This window comes from Telmatherina bonti, assembly GCF_933228915.1.
Source record: "Telmatherina bonti genome assembly, chromosome: 18".
In the NCBI taxonomy this organism is placed as follows: domain Eukaryota; kingdom Metazoa; phylum Chordata; class Actinopteri; order Atheriniformes; family Telmatherinidae; genus Telmatherina; species Telmatherina bonti.
This window is the reverse complement of record NC_136616.1, coordinates 12,842,117-12,864,913: the sequence shown is the minus strand read 5'-3', so window position 1 is coordinate 12,864,913 and position 22,797 is coordinate 12,842,117. Positions and strand designations below refer to the sequence as shown.

Below are 22,797 nucleotides of genomic sequence, written 5' to 3'. Positions count from 1 at the left end.
TCAGCAGTTTTCCAGATCCACTCGCTTCAGACGTGTTTCCTGTCGTCCTTTATCATCCAGTCTGACTGAGAGGGAGGGGGGGTGCAAAACTTCAGAGAAAGTCTAAGTTACTCTCCCTCATCAGTCTCTAGTGGGCTCTCTGTGGGATCAAACCTTTCCTGGTGAGAGAGTTCAACACCTTAATGGAGGGATGTCAAACTCCAGTCCTTAAAAACCAGTATCCTGCTGGTTTTTCTTTGTCTCCCTGCCCCAGCACACCGTATTTCCATCAAACGGACCCAACAGCTTCTTATAATGACCCATTGGTTTCCTACAGACCTCCAAAACCATCACAATACCGAACCTTTGAGCACCGAGTTTTACACCAGCGCTTTAATGAGACGGGTAGGCTCCATGTTTAAATGAGGCATCATGTGACAGCTACACTCAGCTTAGGTCAAACCTTCAGACCTCATGAACACAGACAAAAACACGGTGGACAGAAAACAACTTCTGAAACGTCCTAATGAAGTCAAACACGAGTGTCGTCGCTCTAAAAAAACAACCACATGTCCACCAAACTGGGACGATGTGTAAAAGCTAAATATAAACAGACTACATCTGCACATATTCAACCCTGTTTGTGCGTGGGTGCGTGGTATTGAGGTGAAATGAGGTGCTGTGGTGTAAATAAGATGAGTAACATCGGCCTGTTTAGGTGTTCCTACAAGGGCGAAGTCTAAACCTGTTCTAGAGGGAACGTAACCTTTGGTGGCATCTTGTCGTTGGTAAGTCAGTTGTCTGGTTACAACAAAGAGCAGTTTATATTGTAAAGCTGGTATTTAAACAGATTAGATCATTATCCCATTTGCAATCGTAATACTGGTCAACAAGATACTTTCTCCCTAAATGTTCACGGGATTAAATTAGATGTGGAAGTAAAAATCTTTTCAGGCGGAGAAGTAAAACTACGTCAACTAGAACTAAAGGAAATATCCAAATACGGTTGCATAAAATCAAACTTACTTAAAATGATCGTTTTGGTCTGTAAACAAGGCTTATTTTATTTAGACTGACAAAATGAAAGCGAAAAACATTAAAATAATTCAGAATTTCTTCAAACAGAACAATTAAAACAAGCGATTGTCTGAAATGAAGACTTCAAAACATCCTCATTTATACATTTTAAATGAAGCTGCTTTACGAACACTGGTTCAACATTTATCAATGATTACTTTTTTATGAAATATGTTCCTATGAAACGTTACATGTGAGATCTGATTGGAAAAAAATTCCTCAGATCGATTTCAAGATGCACACTTTTCATGTCTTTCTATTTCACAAATAAACAGTGTTTAAATATGAATATTATTAATTGGTTGGGTAATTATAATTATTCTAGCAATATCTTTATCTAGATAAAACAATCTTAAACTGCAGATCAGTTGGAGCCGCGTGAACACCATTCATCGCCACGTGATGGAGTTACACAGATGCTGTGTCCAAATGTCCACACTATTTCGTAAATAGTGCTCTATATGGTCTACATGGCTCTATATGGTTCTCACGCCATTTTCCAGAGGTGTCTGAACATCCAGAGAGAAAAAGGTAGACTACTGAAAATTAACCACAATGTATCTTGAAAAGTAGTGAGCATTGGGGGTCACTAGACGGGTCAACATAGACCACAATGCACTGAGGTTGCATGAAAGTCAATGCAGGAAAAACTATAGATCATTTTATGTCCTTACTTTTTAAATAAATATGCGAGAAAGAAATGATAAAATACAATAAAGGAATAAAATATTTTCCCACAAGTTTGGATTGAATTTGGAACGGTGGTTACCGTGGTCGGCAACAAGGAGAAAACTGGTAGCTTTGTGTCCGAATCGCCAACAGAATGAGTTCATATATCGTGGGCTTTATGGTGACAAGGTGTATCCCAGTGGAGTAAATGAGGGGTTCGGGCCAGGCGTGTCAAACTCCAGTCCTCAAGGGCCGGTATCCGGCTGGTTTTGTTGTTTCTCTTGATCAACATACCCGATTCAAATCAAACGGATCCAGCAGCTTCTTGTCAACCTATGTATTCATTGCAGCCAGCTGTGTTGGAGCATGGAGACAGCAAAAACCTGCAGGATACCGGCCCTCGAGGACTGGACTTTGACACTTGTGGGTAAGGGCCTACGGGTGGAATATCACATTTTTAAAAAAAATAATTAAAAATATTGGGATTTTTCGCTTCACAATTTTGAGATAGACTTTTTGTTTAAAAATTTTGTTTCTCAAAAAAAAAAAAAAAAAAAAAAGTCCATTATAAAAATTTGTCATTTTTATTGTTTTTTTTTTTTTTAATCTTTTTACTTGTCATCTTGGGCTTTGTGGCAGCAGAATGATGGTCTGGTTACTGTGTTGTTGTTTTCTCAATTGAAATTAAGAAAAATGATGGGCATGATGTTTTTTTTATACAAAAAAATCACCAATATCGAACAACAGCGAGAACCGCAATTTGAATCCAATCGGCACCCAAAAAAAATCGTAATCGAATCAAATCACAACGATATCGTCACAGCGGTATTAAGGCCTACTGTGGACATTTGGACACATGGTCATCAGTCATTTCAGTTGTTTTGCATTGTGTAAGCCATGAAACCTGTTCAACATGGTTGTGTGTGTATAATCCATGTTGCCTCAACCAAACTGCTGTCGTTAAATGTTAAATTTCAGGGGCTCCAAAGCTTTCTCCTGAAGAAAAATAAAACAATCTTCTTTAGCCACTGGAATTTATTTCAAAACATAAAAACATACTGGTTTTTATTAACCCAAATTAGCTGTGATATCTTATCTTTAAACAGTCATATGTGTTTCCTTTGTGTAAGATTTGATTGGACTTTTTATAAATCATTTGATCACACTGCTTTGTTTTGAAAATATCTTGGGTGTAAAAAGCTATTAGAGACCAGATGTTTGGGGTGACGACAGGTCAAATGTAACACTTAACTTTATCATGGTTGGTAGAGATATAATTTAACCTGTTAATTACCACCGGGTGGTGATAAAGTGTACTACCAGATCGCTGGCCAACCGGTGCTTGACCTATTTTCCAAGTCCTCCTAATAAAACAAGCCCTCCTCTTGTGTCCTCTTTTACATGGGGTTAAATACTCCATTACAAACCCAACTATGGATGCCCTTTGCACCCAATTCATGATAGTCAAAACAGACTCAGTGAAGCCTTGAAACACAATCACATCAACCAAACGTACCAAGGCCACCTTCTGCGATTCCCTTCTCACAACACTAACAACTGACCTACAAAGAGAAGAAGATGTGAAGCGACAAAAAGACCCTGCTGCCCTCAAGAGATTCAAGAAACTGTAAATAAAAGAGAAAAAGTGAGATGAGTGTTATGACTGTGTCCTTCATCTGTTTGAGACACAACTCACCCTGCTGTATACACACACACACTGTCAGACAGACCAAATACTACAAAGATCCATTTCTGTTGTGCAAGTTCCAGCCGCTCAGCAACAACAATCACATGACTCCCTGGCAGATGAGTTGTAAATGGTCTTAATGGTTAAACTCCACCACAGCAGCAAAAACTAAACAGAGCTGCATCCAATACCAAGCTGTGCACACGGATTAAAGACGTAAAAGCAGGAAGGAAAAAAAGCTCTGAATGCGAACAAGACGCAGAAACAACTTGTTGCTTGGCGTGTTGTGACCTCAAACCGCGACTCACTTCTCCTTTAGAGCACACACTCGTACAAACAGTCCTGAACTCACCGTTCTCAACCAGTTCTTCCTCATCCTGCTGCTTAGTCCAGCACTTCCAGGCCATCCCTCGCTACTGGCCACAAACACTGACAGCTCAAACTGCTCGTCTTCCCTGTCCAAACTCCTTTAGGAAGTACACTCCAGCAGATCTTTAGTGCTCTGGAAGTGTGTGTGTGTGTGTAATGATTGGCTAATCTCTCTGGGAAATATAAAATGATTTGCTGAAGTGTGTTAATATGTTTTAGCTGACAGGCTGAGTGCAATCATTGCGTAATAATGAGATCACGTTTGTTTGTAAGGTCTTTTAGCCTCTGAACCCTGCAGGACCCACATAGCTATCAGGAAGAGAGTCTGTGTTGTACACAGTACTACGTAAAAAGGGTCAGTTTACTTTCAGTTCAGTCTGTTCTGGGAATGAAAACACTTCAAACCGGGGAAGCAATCGTTCTGGCAAAGACAGGCTTGTGTTGAAAAGTGCAGAAAAGTTGTAGAATTACCATTAAAAATGGTTCCAATAACCAATTTATGTCCAACAATTTGAAGTTTTTATATAAAATAATGAAAACACAGGTTATGAAACAGCTGGATTTAACCAGAAATGACGGAGAAACTGACCCGGCGGTGACCTTAGGAGTACCGTTATCTGAATATCCCACAAAAGAATTCTACTTTCCAGTGATACTGCTGTGTTTTGAAAGTAAATACGGCTGTACCACATTGAAATTCCTCACAGTGTTGATCCCTTCAGCTGAAAGGCTGGACAGCAGTCAACTAGTGATCATTTTACCCCTCGATTTTCTGCCTTTACATTTCTGAAAGCACTAAAATACAACCACCTACATGCGAAGGCGCTTAAAGAGAAAGAAAAGTGATATCATATCAGGACATAAGAACACCTCCTACATCTCATTTAAGCATCTCATGAGGACTAACAGCAAAAATATTAGATGTGAATATCACGACATAACTCACAATTGCATCAGATTCCGATGATTTGATTCATAAATATTACATACTATTTCATACAAAAAGAGTTCAAAACAGGACATTTACAAAGATACTTAAGTTTTCTGCTACACACACTGCCACATGTTATATTTAGTTAAACGCTAAGCTAAAAAGGTGTGTCTTGAGCCTCTTTTTAAAAACATCTATAGTCTCTGCGGCTCTCTGATAGGCTGTTCCTCAGTCCAGGACCATAATGATGGGATGAGGCCTGACCTCAGGGTTAAACATAATGTCCAATCTTTGTCATCGGTTGCTTAACTGTAAAACAGGAAAGATGACAAATTTGTCTAACATCTACAAATGGATCCCAGTAGAGACATGAAAAGCATTTAAATTCATGCCAGCATAATTCTGGAACTGTTTAGGTCCATCTTTTTTATGCATATCTTCCAATTTCTGAATACAACATATTTTAGCTGGATTATCCGTTCCTCAAAAGGCAACTGCCTCGACTCTCATGTACCTTTTACACTTCCGTCTTTCTGCAACAACTCAACGGTTTCCACGTTTCTCTGACTGAAAAGCAACACAGACCTGTCATATCAGACATTTACCAAACAAAATCAATCCGAGTCTCTCAATAGATAAAAAAAGCACCTTGACTTTGCAGCAAAACTGCACTGTGTTCATTGATTGAACTTATTCAGTGGCTGCTAGTCATGCTGTTTCAGTTTAATTCAAGCGAAACTGAAAAGCTTTTAGTGCCGGTCTCTGGTTTAAAAGGAGCACTGTGGCTAAAAGAAGGCGAATTCATTAGGCCATGACATTTTTTCCATTTGACAATTGAAGCTCAGCATCAATCAGGCGAATAAACTCAGCAGATGAGGGTAGCGGTAACCACGAAGCCGCTTTAAGAACAAAGCACATTGTTTAGAGTCCCTCCTTCATACAGCACATCATGCTGCTTCGAAGAATAACACACAACCACAGGAATCCTCTCCATCCATCCATCCATCCATCCATCTTCTGCCGCTTATCCGGGGTCGGGTCGCGGGGGCAGCAGCCTAAGCAGGGAAGCCCAGACTTCCCTCTCCCCAGCCACATTTGCCAACTCTGCGGGGGGGATCCCGAGGCGTTCCCAGGCCAGCCGAGAGATGTAATCCCTCCAGCGTGTCCTGGGTCTTCCCCGGGGTCTCCTCCCCGAGGGACGTGCCTGGAACACCTCACCAGGGAGGCGTCCAGGAGGCATCCTGACCAGATGCCCGAGCCACCTCAACTGGTTCCTCTCCATGCGAAGGAGCAGCGGCTCTACTCTGAGCCCCTCCCGGATGACTGAGCTCCTCACCCTATCTCTAAGGGAGAGCCCGGCCACCCTGCGGAGGAAACTCATTTCAGCCGCCTGTATACGAGATCTCGTTCTTTCGGTCACGACCCACAGCTCATGACCATAGGTGAGGGTAGGAACGTAGATCGACTGATAAATCGAGAGCTTCGCCTTCTGGCTCAGCTCCTTCTTCACCACGACAGACCGGCGCAGAGCCCGCATTACTGCAGACGCCGCACCGATCCGTCTGTCGATCTCACGCTCCATCCTTCCCTCACTCGTGAACAAGACCCCGAGATATTTAAACTCCTCCACTTGAGGCAGGACCTGACTCCCGACCCGGAGAGGGCAATCCACCCTATTCCGGCTGAGGACCATGGTCTCAGATTTTGAGGTGCTGATTCTCATCCCAGCCGCTTCACACTCGGCCGCGAATCGCTCAAGCGAGAGCTGGAGATCACGACCAGATGAAGCCAACAGGACCACATCATCCGCAAAAAGCAGGGACCCAATCCTGAGGCCACCAAGTCGGATCCCCTCAACCCCTCGGCTGCGCCTAGAAATTCTGTCCATATAAGTTATGAACAGAATCGGTGATAAAGGGCAGCCTTGGCGGAGTCCAACCCTCACCGGAAACGAATCCGACTTACTACCGGCAATGCGGACCAAGCTCTGACACCTGTCGTACAGGGACCGGACAGCTCGTACAAGGGGGTCCGGTACCCCATACTCCCGGAGTACCCCCCACAGGAGCCCCCGGGGGACACGGTCGAATGCCTTCTCCAGGTCCACAAAGCACATGTAGACTGGTTGGGCAAACTCCCATGCCCCCCCCAGGACCCCAGAGAGGGTATAGAGCTGGTCCACTGTTCCGCGACCAGGACGAAAACCACACTGCTCCTCCTCAATCCGGGATTCGACTATCCGGCGGACCCTCCTCTCCAGGACCCCTGAATAGACCTTACCAGGGAGGCTGAGGAGTGTGATTCCCCTGTAATTGGAACACACCCTCCGGTCCCCCTTCTTAAAAAGGGGGACCACCACCCCAGTCTGCCAATCCAGCGGTACTGCCCCCGATGTCCACGCGATGCTGCAGAGGCGTGTCAGCCAGGACAGCCCCATAGCATCCAGAGCCTTAAGGAACTCCGGGCGGATCTCATCCACCCCCGGGGCCTTGCCGCCAAGGAGCTTTTTGACCACCTCAGCGACTTCAGCCCCAGAGATAGGAGAGTCCACCCCTGAGTCCACCAGCTCTGCTCCCTCATGGGAAGACGTGTTGGTAGGATTGAGGAGGTCTTCGAAGTATTCCCTCCACCGACCCACAACGTCCCGAGTTGAGGTCAGCAGCACCCCATCTCCACTGTACACAGTGTTGATGGAGCACTGCTTCCCCCCTCTGAGCCGCCGGATGGTGGACCAGAATCTCCTCGAAGCCGTCCGGAAGTCTTTCTCCATGGCCTCGCCGAACTCCTCCCATGCCCGAGTTTTTGCCTCGGCAACGGCCAAAGCCGCATGCCGCTTAGCCCGCCGGTACCCATCAGCTGCCTCCAGAGTCCCACAGGCCAAGAAGGCCCGATAGGACTCCTTCTTCAGCTTGACGGCATCCCTCACTGCTGGTGTCCACCAACGAGTCCTGGGATTACCGCCACGACAGGCACCAACGACCTTGCAGCCACAGCTCCGGCTGGCCGCCTCAGCAATAGAGGCACGGAACACAGCCCATTCGGACTCAATGTCCCCCGCCTCACCCGGGACATGTTCGAAGCTCTGCTGAAGGTGGGAGTTGACGCTCGCTCTGACAGGGGACTCAGCCAGACGTTCCCAGCAGACCCTCACAACACGTTTGGGCCTGCCAGCTCTGACCGGCTTCCTCCCCCACCATCTGAGCCAACTCACCACCAGGTGGTGATCAGTTGACAGCTCCGCCCCCCTCTTCACCCGAGTGTCCAAGGCATGTGGCCGCAGGTCCGACGATACGACTACAAAGTCGATCATTGAACTGCGGCCCAGGGAATCCTGATGCCAGGTGTACATATGGACACTCTTATGCTGGAACATGGTGTTCGTTATAGACAATCCATGACGAGCACAGAAGTCCAATAACAAAACACCATTTGAGTTCAGAGGGGGGGGACCATGCCTCCCAATCACTCCCCTCCAGGTCTCACTGTCATTGCCCACGTGAGCATTGAAGTCCCCCAGCAGAACAATGGAGTCCCCAGAAGGAGCACCCTCCAGCACTCCCTCCAAGGACCCCAGAAAGGGTGGGTACTCTGAACTGCTGTTCGGTGCATAAGCACAGACAACAGTCAGGACCCGTCCCCCCACCCGGAGGCGGAGGGAAACTACCCTTTCATCCACCGGGGTAAACCCCAACGTGCAGGCACCAAGCTGGGGGCTGATGAGAATGCCCACACCTGCTCGGCGCCTCTCACCATGAGCAACTCCAGAGTGGAAGAAGGTCCAGCCCCTCTCGAGGGTACTGGTTCCAGAGCCCAAGCCATGCGTCGAGGTGAGTCCAACTATATCTAGTCGGAACCGCTCAACCTCGCGCACAAGCTCAGGCTCCTTCCCCACCAGAGAGGTGACGTTCCACGTCCCTAGAGCCAGCTTCTGCAGCCGGGGATCGGACCGCCAGGGTCCCCGCCCCTTGCTGCCGCCCAGCTCACATTGCACCCGACCCCTACGGCTCCTCCTGCAGATGGTGAGCCCACGGGAGGCGGGGCCCATGTAACCCTTTCGGGCTGAGCCCGACCGGGCCCCATGGGCGAAGGCCCGGCCACCAGACGCTCGCTCTCGTACCCCGCCTCCAGGCCTGGCTCCAGAGGGGGGTCCCGGTAACCCGCGTCCGGGCAAGGGAACATTCATGCCCAGGTTGGTCGTCATCATAGGGGTCTATGAGCCGTGCTTGGTCTGGTCCCTCCCCTAGACACCTGTTTGCCATGGGTGACCCTACCAGGGGCATAAAGCCCCCGACAACATAGCTGCTAGGATCTTCGGGACGCACAAACCCCTCCACCACGATAAGGTGACGGCTCAGGGAGAGGGAATCCTCTCTACAACCTAAAATATCCAAAGCACAGCTTGTATTTCCGTATGTTCCATAAAAACATGATCGAGTGTTCACAGTTCTCGGAATATGGGTCAGCAGCAGCCATTAGTCTGCAGAGCAACATGTTGGTCTCCAGCGAAGGACGTCGTGCTGAGATCAGCACTCACTCCGTGTCTGTGTCCTGAGTCTTAGTTTTTCACACAATGATGACACAAACCCATTTCTAATTCTTTAGAAAAAATATGTGAGTCATACGACCACAGAACTGTGTGCCAAAAACCACACACAGTGCTACAAAATCATGTGAACACACACATTTTTAAAAAGAAATATAAGGCAGGAAGACCTATGCAAAGTTTCCAGTGAGAGTTTGAACTTTGAACTCTTAAGGTCTGGTCACCATGGGAACTGGCATGTCATATGATTGCTGTGACGCTCTCTGTCAACATACAACAACGTCTAGAACGCGTTTGTGTCCTGGACTTCTGTCACGCTGCCGACCGTGGATTTATAATAATGTTCACTGGGTCCGAGGAAATTCAATCAAGAGCTTGTTTGTGTTTTATACTTAATTTAAATCATTTTCATGTGGATATCATTAATCACAGTGGATGTTGTTTCACTTTCTGGGTGTCCTGACTCAGAGGCAAGAAGAGAGAAAGATAAATAACATTTATTCTCAGCCTTTTAGGATGAATTTATGTCAGGATAGTCCGCTAGACTCGGTTTGATTGGGCAGATGTAGGGAGGTGTATCCATACGGATCAACATGGTGTTCAAGCTGCACTTTGGTCAAACGCACCAAATCTTTACAATACTATATATATCCAATCTCACCAAAGGTGGCGCTACACTAGTATTTAGCAAAAGAGAGGACAAGACGTGAAGAAGAAAACTCTGTTGAGAGTTAAACATGAAGACAAAACTATTGCTTTTTGGGTTTTTTATGTTGTTTTATGAAAGTATACTGCAGAAATACACTGCAACAATGGTGGCAGTATGAACAACAAACGAGGCAGAGGACTCTTTGCAATCACTATGCATTTACCCACAATGCAATGCGACGTCAAATGCAGGATGTAATTTTTTTTGTAGTCCGCTTGAAACAAGCAGAGACCTGCGTTTCTAGGTTGGCCGAGTCCGCTTCTTTGGTCCCAATCAGAATTTGTTTCGCGCGTTAACATTTCCCCAAAGGAAGCGGACTTTCCGAGCAAACAGACTCAGATTCGAATCAAAAAGGCTGATGTGAACATGCCCTTACAGACAGTGTCTTCCTATCTATCACCCCCTTCCCAAACTCTGCCAATTTCAAACAGCAACACTTGGTTTGCATGTGGAAGACCTGAAAGGATCCAAACTATTTACATGAGTGTCTAATACTGTTTTAAACGTCTTCATCAAGCTGAATAAGGGCTGCGTGAGACACATGCAGTACAGATGATGTATGTGCAGATTAAGGAGGAGTATTGCCGCATACCAAACTGACAAAGAAAACTTCAGATGAAAGCTTTTAATGAGCGTTGCCATCCAAAAAAAAAAAAACAACAAAAAAAATATCTAAACTACAAAAACTTTACGTGATACAATACAATGTGGTATCTACGTATATATGCTAGCTCTCGTTTCCCTTGACTCCTAAAAAGTACCCCCCCCCCCGCCCCCCCGGCTTTAAGAAATAATCGTTTTAAAAAATCAAAATGTTTAGTTGAACTAAAATAAACTTCAAAAACTATTGTTTAAATCAAGTTATTTCCTTGCTCTTTCAACAAACAATTCCTGATTTTAAAGACTGCCATTTTATCAGCGCAAGGCGCTCTGATTAGGATTAAAGTTTGACCATGGAAAAAAGGTATCAGTTAGCGTAAAAAATAATCATTTCCTTTTTTCCTGTGTTCCTGCATCTCAAATGGGAGAATTTCTTTCTTTTTAATTAAAAAAAAAAACAAAAAAAAAAAACTGTTAATCCTGTTACATGTATGCTTGCAGAAAACATTCAGTCTTGAATATAATTAGCATAAGAACCGATCAGAACTGCAATTAGCAACACGGGCTGAATGAATAAGCATAATTTATGGTGCATGACTGGCGGGACAAAACTTTGTTCACACCATCTCTTCAAGGAACTTTTCACGAGTCGTCCTCATGAAAAAAACATTCACCAAATGGCTAACTGATCACATTAGTGTGAATATACACTTTCTATATTTTATGCATCAAAACAAGAGAAATATGCTAATCATTCTGTAAACACATGAAGTTCCCCTCTGTAACGTTTCGTCTTTTAAACTTTGCGATCATGGCCCATTTTGGTGGCGCACCAAAATACTTACTTTCGTTCATTTAAATGTGCAGGAGGGCACGGTGGGAAAGCCAAGCAAATCCGTGCACGGACATAAAGGGAATGTGCAAGGAAATGACAAGGCCTTGACAGATTGGCAGCTGTTATGAAATTATGGGGCTTTAAAATGTCCTTACCTGACCCCTCATCCACCCACTTTCCTCAGAAAACTTTGTAATAAAAATGTTAGATGGAGCATAAAAGTTGGAAATTTTCATTTTTATTTACATCATGCTCATCTCCATTTCTTCTTCCCTGTTTCAGCAAGATTTTCAGCAACCTTCTGAAGTCAAATTATATTAGAAAATGCTCCCAGTTCATCATCACAACTTGTTATCAGTAAGGAAGTTAACTTGACTGAGCCAGCCATCTGCCTACTACAGCAGTACAAAGGATGAAAAGTCATTTTAACTGTGGCAATAAACACATTACAGGTAATAAAAATGGCCGCGATTTAGCAATAAACGAATACAGATTAAATTGTCAGCAGTAATAACAGCCAGTGCGAGCAAAATCGGCCACATAAAAGCAAATCATAAACCCAACATATCAGGGAAAAGCAAATAACCTGTGATGTGTGGGCCAAGTTCACAAATTTTCTAAGAATTTATGTGACTCAGGTGTTATCAGCTAATGGAGGTAGCATGACAGCAAATCCTCTTTCAGATGATCCCTCCAAATTTCCCCAAAACAGTCAAGAAATGTTTTTTCATGTTAACAAAAACAAAGAAACCCTAAAAAGGATTAAAGACTGGTGTGTCCTGTTCTGATCTGAGAATTTCAAAAAGCATCGGCTGATCGCGCTTTCTGCAGCGTAGCCAGAAACTATATACCTTTAAAGCTGGGGTAGGTAATGTTGGGGAGCTGGCAAGATGTGAATGTGGCGCCCTGTCTTGGCTCCTCCCCCTCTGGTTTTGCTCCTTGCGTGATCCAAGGCTTTTTCTTCGCAGTTTTTTCCAACAATTTTCTCTTTCTCGGCTGTTTAGCAGAAAGAGGCAAATAAACCGAGCTGGGTCTGGAAATCGTTCCTGCATTGTCTCAGCCATGTTTGCCTTCCAAGTTTCTTCTTCACTACTTTGTATTTTCATCCTAACACGTTATTTATATGCAGGGTGTGGCTATCAGGTATGCGCTGCTGGAGGGGGACGAGGGGAGCCGGGAGAAGAAGCTTACAAAATATGAAGAATATGAAGAAATGAACAACTTCAATTTTGGTCAGAACATTTGGACTGGTCAGAGTTTTTACAGATTTACAGTAAATTGAGGGGTCTAACTATATTTCTTATTGTTTATGATTACAAAATGTACAGACTACTATCAGGACGAGGAACCACTTCACCCAGAGTAAAAAGAAACATCTCCAAGCAAGATTACCTAATATAGCTGGAAATTGTCAAGAATTTACCAAAACACACATTAACACCTGAGGGTCATTTTTAGAAATAAATTCAACACCATTTCAGCCCTGGCTGTTTTGCATTTTCACCTTGGTCCACAATGCGGGATAGATTAGGCAAATTAGGACCTCAGCTCTGGTCTATGACCTACAAACATGCTCATGTTAAACCTTTGCTGAATGTTTTTATTTGTACATCAGAAAATTATGTGGTGAAACAATCAGATTAATGTGCTAATCTAATTTAATACTTTGGTTTAATGTCTAAAGCAGACACTAATGTCTAAATCTTTGACATTGTATTACAAAAATGTTGCAAACATTCACATCAAAATTATGATGGAATAATCTACGCTGGGCAGGTTTGAAGCAACCATTAGAGAATCAGTCACACCATTGGTCAGGTGACCTGATATTGTTGGTGTCGTTGGTAACAACTGAACTATTTGTAACTTCCCACGCCAAAGTTGATCCCCAATGGAAGATGTTCTCTCATTGTGGCGAGAATAATCCATGAGACCAGTACATCTAAACCTGGTTAACATCTATTCCTTAAATACAAATTAGAGTTAAAGGATTTTATTCACTTTTGAAGTGATACTTTATACCTGGAACATTTTCAGAGGGTCACATCACAGTTCTGTTGAGTTTACACAATGATCTGGGCTCTGAAAAAGGTTCGTAGAGTCAAAACGCAGCTCATGATGGGGTCTGAGCATAGACCGTATATGGAAGATGGACGGAGTCTCCGGTAGTTAAACGTAAACCCTACGTGGAAGTGTATAAAACTGCAGTTCCCCCTTCATCCACTAGAGGCTGCGAATCAGAGGGAATCTCCATGGACTCCCATGTTAAAAAGACCAACTTCACAGCAGAAATAAATATGTTTACAGCCTGGTTCAAAAATCAATTTTAGCTTTGATAGATCAGGTTTACCTTCATGACAACTGTGGGGGAAGGGAATTTTTTTCTAACTCGCCTGTTTAAAAGTAATTTAATCTCGAAGTTTGGCATATTTAGGGGCGTGTCCTTTTGATTGACAGGTACCCAATCTCCCGTTTCAAGTAAGAAGAACGTAGAACAACTGTGGTTTTTAGCTGGTAAACAACGTGACTTAGCTTTAGCCCGCTTACCTCTGTTAGTTGGTTAGCTCCTGTTATCTCCGGGTTAGCTTGGTTAGCTTTTAGCTACAGGAAGTTCTGAGTTTGGTCAATGTCAATCATCCACCATGACGCTCACAGCCCCCCTCTCAGCTCCACCTCTTTGCCCATATTTGTATTTTCCGGGCGAGATGACACGCATGCTCCTGCCAAGATGCCGATGGTAGGAACTGCCCACCGAGCTTCAATTCAGTTCTTCAGAAACCTATGAGTGACGTCACGGAGGCTCCGTCCATCTTTTTATTTTTCAAAACGCAGCTCATGATGGGGTCCGAGCATTACCGCATATGAAAGTTGGCAATAAAAAGTGAAGCCTATGCAGAAGTGCCAAAAATTGCAGTTCCCTCTTCATCCACTAGTGGCCTCTCTTGGCCAGTTTGTTCTTGTAACATGACGCATTAATCTCAGTGGGATTTCAGTCCGGTTAAATAAAGGGTTTAATACGAACACTGGCAGAAATCCTCAGTAAAAACATGTTTACACATGTAAAACATGTTTATATTTTAATAAGATGACAATGATGATTGGCAGAGTCATTTAATGAGCCTTGGGCAGGACAGGAGTCCGAACCAGCAGAGCATCATTTCCCATTAATCTGACCCAGCCGGAACATCTTCGACAAGAAGGATAAGAGATTTTGAAACTTCCAAAGAAACCATGTGCCACGTTATTCCAAGTTCCCACCAAGGAAGACTTGAGCAATAACTCAAAGTTAAGCGCCTAAATATTCAAGTTCTTCAAACTTCCCAAAATCCAGTCCAAGAAAACAAAGTTGTTTTTCTGTCGTTGTGGAGAACTTGGGCGTTGATTGATGAGGAAGAAAAGAAATTGAATCCACTTAAATTTGAGGGTCGGAAAACATTTTAACGGCACCGTCCCGGGACAATAGGATGAACTCAAACAAGATGTATAAATGCTCTCAAGCTGCAGTTCATCACTAAAACATTACAGGGGTTAAGTGGAGTCAACAGCAAACACTTGTCCATGTTGACAAGTTCAAATATGTTTCAGAAACATGTACAATGATCTAACGCCAGGAGAAAACCGTCAAAAGATCCACAATGGAGAAGAGCTTCATGTTGGTACATTAATAAATAACCAATGGACAAAGTCTGGATGTGCAACAATGTGTTGCATTCCTTAGGGATGAGGAGATTTCACCAGAAATGTCATCTTTGTTATGATAAAACATTCCAAATTTAATTTAGTGAGAAGAAACAGGAAAATTAAAGTCAGCTTTTCATATAGGACAACAAGGGAAACACACCACGGCACTCCTTGCACAACTCCCCAGGCACCATGCGGTCTCGTGGTTCCTCCTCCCTGGTGCACTTTTGTCTTTAAACATTGAAGGTTAATGAGTCCCCGAGCAGCAGGTCACACCTTTACACCATTACAGCCGCACCATTTCCTCTGTTAGCAAGCTGGCTTTCACACTAACTCGAAGAACCAGAGTCACGTTCTTCCCTCTAAGGGTAAGAAAAGAAAGTAGTGAGAGCTGAGTCACTAAAAATGTAGAAATAAAACCTAGCCGAGACATCTTTCCCTGATCTTGGTGCACTAACCTCTTTGCTGTAAACGTCTAAAGTCATTGTTTGCTTTAATATCAGCAGAAGTTGATGTTAACCTGGACTTAAAACCAAAAAGCTCCAGATTCGGCTCCATGTCTGTCAGAGAAACAGACAAATCTAACGCTGGCTTTCATGAATCTACTGGTTCTAGTTGAACCAAATCACAGCAGACCTCCTCACTGGGTAAGGATTTTACTTCCCAAAACCACAGAGTGTAATCTTAAAAACACTCAGCTGTCAGTTCTTCAAAAACCAAAGCGAAGCTGCTTCAATATTGAGCTGACTGAGTGGAAAAACACCAGTCCACTGAGGAAAAACGCCACCTCGTCCCCCGACTTCCTTCCTGTTAGCGCGCCGCTAGCAGAAAGTGACATCACCTGTTACCAGGCAGCTTACAAGTGCAAAGAAATCTTTTATTTTCTTCTAATGATCTACCCGCACCAGTTTACCATTGTACAGAGTACAGCAGGTCATGTGGTCTGGCGGACATGGATTTTAAAGTGAACCGCTTGACGTTTTACAAGTTACAGATTACAGCTGATTTAGTTTCGCCTTGTAAAGAAGAAGAAGAAGAGGAAGAGGAAGAGGAAGAGGAAGAGGAAGAGGAAGAGGCTGTCATGATGATCTTTTATTTTTAAAACAGCAGGAGCAATAAGATCTGCTATTTGTTGTTGGGTTTTTTTTTACCCGTTTCCATAAGGAGAAGGAATTCCTGCCTGGATTAAGTCACAATATCAGCAGCTACAAGTCAGTCTTTACTGCAAGCATGTTTTAGTTAATAAGGAGAAATGTAAACATTTTTAAATCAAGATGAAGTACAAAACTTTCTGTGAATAATTTACAGAAACTCCCATTACTAGTTAATATGCGACGGTGAACTTCCAGCCACTGGCTGCGTTTCTCTGACATAAACAGCAGGATTAAGATGTTCATGTTACAAGAATTTAGAGGCCGAACGTTGTTTCAGGCGGCCGATTATTGCCCTTTTCAAAATTATCATTGGTGGGAATTTTCTCAGATTAAACGGTGATTTATTCCTAATTTCTCACAAATAAAGCTGTTTAGTGTCGGAGTCGTGCAGAATGATGTCATTAGCTCTGACGAGCATCAGGGACAGATTCAGAAGAACAGACAACCATCCCACTAACTGGGAAATCAAATGGAAACATCAAATACTGAGATTTTTTTGCTTCACAATGTTAAAATATTTTTTTGTTTTGTTTGTTTGTTTTTAAAAATCTAATTTTTTTTTTTTTAATCTATTTTAACATTTTTGTCATTTTTATTGATCTTTTTTACTTGTCTTCTTGGCAGCAGAATGATGGTCTGGCCTCTGGGTTGTTTTTTTCTCATTAAATCAAGAAAAATGACAAGTTAAAAAAAAAAAAAAAGGTTTTATACATTTATTTTTCTTTTTAATCTACAAAAATTAGCAATATCAAAGAATCATGAGAATCGCAATTTAAATCAAATAGGCACCCAAAAAATTGGAATCGAATCACGGCGAAAGCACATCGTCACAACCCTACCACTTACTGCAGACATTTCCCAGCACAACACCTACTTTACACTACGTTACCCATGATGCATTGTGCCGTCTCTCCTTTGCTTATGATATTGTTCATGAATGTTACGTACCGTCTGAAAATTAAATGAACATTTCTGTGCAAGTGATGCGTTTAAAGTAAACCAAATCAGAAAGTTGGCTTCCTCAGTTTCTGATTTGAAAAGACGAGCAGAGTCGAAGCATCGGTCTAGTGTGAGCAGACACATTTAGCAGCTTTTTTTTTTTTTTTTTTGCTTTGGCTTTAATATTTAGGGAAGTAGTAGATTGAGAATAGTTGTTTGAAAAAAATGTACTTCTGCTATGCTGAAAAATGCTAATAAAAGCATAAAAACAGACATTTCCACACATCTACTGGACTCTGAGCTTCAGTAAAACAGGTTTCTACAACACTAGTTGCTTCCTCAAGTCCAAGCTTTCACTTCTACCTAAAGCATGGAAATGAACTCAACCAGTTCGAAGCTGAAATGCTGAACTCTGAACATGAACTATCCATTTTAACCTTCCCAAACTGAAGCATAAACACATTAACATCAAAGCTAAGAATTCGTGAATGTATTAATGCAGCAACATGCTAACTTGCCTAGCTCTTCCTGCTACGTTGCTGAGGACTTTGAATCACTTTCAGGGTGGGTAGAATCCACAACATTTCCACTTTTCCATGGCGTAAATGTTAATTACTACATCTGAAGGAAGGTGGACAGAATTACAGAACCGATAAAAGTTCCTTTTCATTACGACCAAGTGTAAATAAAAGACTAAAAGAAACAAGAGTCATTGAATCTACGGCTGCAAGCTCGCCCAGACGACCGACATCTTCAACATGAACACAGCCAGGAGGAATCAGCAGAAGCACTAAGTCAGGAATCCCCAATCCAGGTCCTGGAAGACCGGCGTCCAGCAGGTTTTCCAAGTGTTCCTGCTGCAACACACCTGATTCAAATCAATGTGTATGTAGCAGACATGTACACCGGTCCAGACACTACGGGATGTGCACTGTTGTTGCATGCCTGTGTAACTGCTTGGGTTTGGAATTGTGTTTTATTTGCACAGCAATGCTTGGTAGCGGGTTTTAGCTGAGTTTCTCCCAATCAGTTTGGTATGTTGCATGTTGGGAACACTGCTAGCAGGGCCAGATTGAAAGTGCACAGGCCCCCCTGGGACCAGAGTGTTCAAGGGGCCCCATTCCCCACCGCAACATGGTGAAAACTGTGAATGATACGACATTTCTAACATCTCTCAGCCAGTGGTACCAATAGCAGTACACTAGACACTGGTGTAACTATCTGGCTTTTAATGTACTTTTTGTTTCATGTCTAAACTGGTGTTTTCCCCATCTGTGCCCATAATGCCCATTGGATAATCCAGCCTTGACTGCTAGCATGCACACAGACAGCCTGTCCTGCATGCATCTTACACCAGGCTCTTTTATTATCCAGCAGTTCTTTTCCAATGAGGAAGAATCTCTCAGCAAACACTTCTCACAAGGTGATAGACTGGAAACTGCATGAACCCTCTTGATGAGACAATGCACAGTTTGATGACACATCCAGAGCAAACACCTCCACCAAAGATAACACAAGATGTTGATTAACCGGAAAGTTCGCATGTGTGACTAATAATCTCTGCTGATGACGGCTTCAGTGACCGGGCAGACTTAGAGGAAGGAACAGTAAGAACACACATGTCGTAGATTGGAGGAAATGGAGTTTATAGACGTGATAGATGCTCATCTCACTGAAAACGTGACACATTGCAGTACAGTTACAGACTTACATGTTACATGTGACCAGAGGTAGCAATTCCTGGTCCAGAATGTAAAAGTCCTGTCCGGCAGCTGTTCCGACCAGTCACCAAACGAGTTAAATTTAATGAGAAGAGTTTATTTGCCAGGTAAACAAGCCTGTTAGTGAAAACACCTGCTCTAAATCTACAGGTAAATCCAAAAACAAGGCAGGACTTTTACTTTCTGGACCAGGAATTGCCACCTCTGCATGTGACAGCCAGTAATACTTCAGTTTTCCAATGGGGGGGTCTCACGTCACCCAACCGAGAAGAAACATGTTTTTAAAAGACAAAAATAATGATCAACCTCGTTTTGTATCCAAGGCTGGATTATCCAATGGGCTTTATGGGCACAGGCCCACTTTGGGCCCACGTACGACAAACACCCGCAGTTTGGACATGAAACAAAATGTACATTAAAAGCCAGATAGTTACACCACGGTGTCTAGTGGATTGCTATTGATACCACTGGCTGAGAGATGTTAGAAATGTTTTACAGTGTATCATTCACAATTATCACAATGTTGCCATGGGGAAGGGGGCCCCTGGAACACTCTGGGCCCAGGGGCTTGTGAACTTTTAATCCGGCCCTGGTTATATCCACGGAGTTACCTGAGTGGAGAGGAGGGTCGTCGTCCGTGGTGGAAAAGTCCAATGTGGCTCCTGCAATGTCCACCATCTCGTCATCATCGTCATCATCACTGGGGTGATGAAGGCCGTCAAAGCTGCCTGAGCGGTAGCCAGGGTTTTCCATGCCTCCAGATCCTGCAAAATGATATTTAAAAAAAAAAAAAGAAAGAAAACACGGGTGGATTTTAGCCATCAACTGGCTGGACGGCGAGCGTGCGCCACGGCTTCTTACCGCTGCCGCGCGCACTTTTCCCAAATAAATTGGTCCAAAACTGAGACATTGTCACAGAAAGAGGCTTCAGGGGTCTTTATCCCCACTTAAATGTTTTATTTCTAACACTAAATAAATAAATAAAGGGAAGAGGCGCGCGAGGACCGAGCCAGCTGGTCCGATCAGCTGCAGGGTCTAAAACAAGAACATCTTCAGGTCGGAGGAAGTTTTCACAACAGTTTCCGCTCCTTTCCTCCCACTGAACTACCAAACCAGTGTTTTGTTTTGTTTTGTTTTGTTTTTTTACCGCAAACTGCAGCAGAAACAAGGCCACACGGTGGGAAAACGACCGGACAGAAAGCTGATTATGAAGCCGAGCTTAAGCTTTCCGCGTCTATTCCTGCGCCAGACTGTCAAACCAACTAAATATAGACATTAATCTAACTTTGCGCTCATCTCTACTCCGAACTGTGTGGAGTTTAACAAGCCAGGGTGGAATAAACGCTACATTAGGGCCTTACTTTACCTTGGGGAAGAAAGGCAGCCGTGCAGCTCGGAGATGAAGTCTTGTGACTCGGATTTGCTCCTTCAGCTGGAGCTGCTTATGTCAACAGCAGCTCTGCAAACTTAAAATGCTCCGCTAAAATCCTGCGTCATTCTCCACGCTTCTCACACGGTTTCAAAAAACAGTGTAGACGCCATAGAAACCCATCATATAAAACTATCATTTTCTGGTCATACTATTTGGAAATAGCAACAAATTTCTCCAAAGCATTCGCTGTTTTTGCTACTTAAAGGCGATCGCATCAAGCTGGATAAACGTGGCTATCACTTCCGGTTGGTTAACAAATTATTGTTAATAATTATTGTTAACATTTTTTAACAAGGCTGTCGATATATTAAATTATCATGTTACGAAACCTTATTCATGTATATTTAAAAAAACATTATTTTTGCTACATTTTTTGTTTTCTTTGAATCGATTGGATCGTTCATTATTATCAGGAGTAGTTAGTTGACAAGTTTACATTTGAAGGCGGTATTTCATTTCCGGTTGAAGTTTCCTATCAAAGTAGCTTGATGTTATCAGAGGGACCAAAGGAGAAATAATCGATTGAAGAGTTAATGATTCTCTAATTAGGTCAGTGGAACAGTTCGACTAATCGGCCATTAATATTTTTCTTCTTTTTTTTTTTTTTTTTTTGTGGTTATTTTTGTCGCCAGTGCCAGAAGGAAATGCCTTATTACAATAAAAAAATAAAAATAAAACAAGAACCACTTCACTCAACTTTACAGCCTAAATTCCAAATAAGTTTGGACCGTCAGTAAAACAATGACATTTTTTGCAGTTAATCGTCTTTAAACCTTAATTTTATTTTCAATTGAACATGAACAACATATCAGATGTGTAAACTGAGATATTTTAGGATAAAACATAGGTTTATGAGATTTGCAAAACATTATATTCTGCTTTTATTTACATTTTACATAGCATTTGCCCTTTTTGGGAATTGGGGTTGCAAATGGAGGTATTGCATGCTGCAATGAAGGGGGTGTGGGCAACATGTTAGCTTTCGCTACATCTTATAGCAGTAGAGACAAAGCATCTCCTGAACCCCTTAGTCCTGCAGAGCAGTGTGATCACTGCTCGGCTTATCTGTCCTGTCAGGATGACACAAAGGTGGTGTTAATTCTTGTCATGTATAACCTGCACTTTCTTCCTCATCTGGTTCTACAACATAGTTCTAAGAGGGCCCGGCACCCTCCCTATCACATAACAGTCCCCTTTTTAACCAGTTTTTCCAGACGCCTGCAGTCTTTGTCCAAAGTTTTACTCGACCACCAGACCACAGCATAGAATATTGTTCTTGCAAAGACAGTATGATGGAAGATGAACAGGATCTGAAGGATCCGAGCCAGGTGATGGATAAGAGCTGTCTAAAGAATCTGAGGAAGAAAATACAGCTCTGCCTTTTCCTGTATACTGCATCTGTGAACCCAGATCACTCCAGATTGTCTTCCATGTATCTGTAGCTCTGCACAGTCTCTATATATCCTCTCTAACAATGCAGACTGACTAACTCAGTGTTCTACATGTCCTGAAATCCACCACCTGCACCTTAATCTGTTCAGGAGAAAAGTTCTCCAGTTCTTGAGAGACTTAGAGGGTTATTTCTTTCTTTGGATTTTGCTTAAATCAGATCTCTGAAGAAGTAAAACCCATCCAAGCCTGGACAGAGTTTGTAAAACATATACTCCAAGACTGAGAGAAACAAGATTCTGTGGTGAGATTAAATCAAGTCTGAATTCTTTCCTGAGCAGTATGTGTAGAGGAAACCCAGCAGTGTTCATCATCTGCCCAATACTATCCAAATGGTGAAGCATGGCGGTGGCAGCATCATGCTGTCAGGGTGTCTTTTAAGTTTAAGGACTGTGTGACTGGTTGTAGTAGAAGGATGGGTGAACATGGTAAATCACTGACATCCTGGAGGAAAGCTATGTGCAGTTTGCTCAGGAAGCTCAGACTGGCCAGGTCTGAGGTGCATTTTCCAACATGTCAGTGACCATAAACATGTAGCTACAACATGTCAGTGACCATAAACATGTAGCTACAACATGTCAGTGATTGTAAACATGGTGCCACACATGCCAGTGACTCTGAACAAATTAAAGTGGAGCTACAAGTGTGGCAAGAGGGGAAAGAGAATGAACAGAGGAAGAGATGCTGCTGGAGAAAAGCAGAGGAAAACGCTCCTGATGGAAGGATGGAGGAGGAAAAAGTTGGAGTAGATTCCACCATGGCTTGATGGTGTGAGGGCCGGAGCCTGAAATGAAGCAGCTGTCCTGGATCTAATGGTGCAGCCACTCAGTCCTGGGCCTCTTGATATTCCTGGTCCAGGAACAATCGTGAGTATGATGGCAAAGCTTAGGATCCAGAACCAGAGGCTGGCTGCAGGGCCAGGCAGGAGGGTTTCCTACTTGTGAGTAGTAGACTTGCTCCGCTCTCCAGGAATGGAAACATGGCGTTGTAGGACGGAAGAATGCGTGGAATAGACACGTCCC

At 43.3% G+C, this 22,797-nt stretch overlaps 1 protein-coding gene across 2 annotated transcripts in view; it reads right to left on the bottom strand.

The window, feature by feature from the left end:
- The window catches only part of clcn5b (chloride channel, voltage-sensitive 5b), a 53,474-nt gene extending 32,988 nt beyond the window's left edge, over positions 1-20,486 (bottom strand). For both annotated transcript variants that reach the window (XM_079257298.1, XM_079257299.1), the window contains exons 1-2: positions 20,261-20,486; positions 19,506-19,658 (exon numbers count right to left, since the gene is read on the bottom strand). In XM_079257298.1, coding sequence (XP_079113424.1) covers positions 19,506-19,647 — 142 coding nt within the window. In that variant the 5' untranslated portion in view covers positions 19,648-19,658; positions 20,261-20,486. The remainder of the gene's footprint in view (positions 1-19,505; positions 19,659-20,260) is intronic.
- Positions 20,487-22,797: the final 2,311 nt, after the last annotated feature.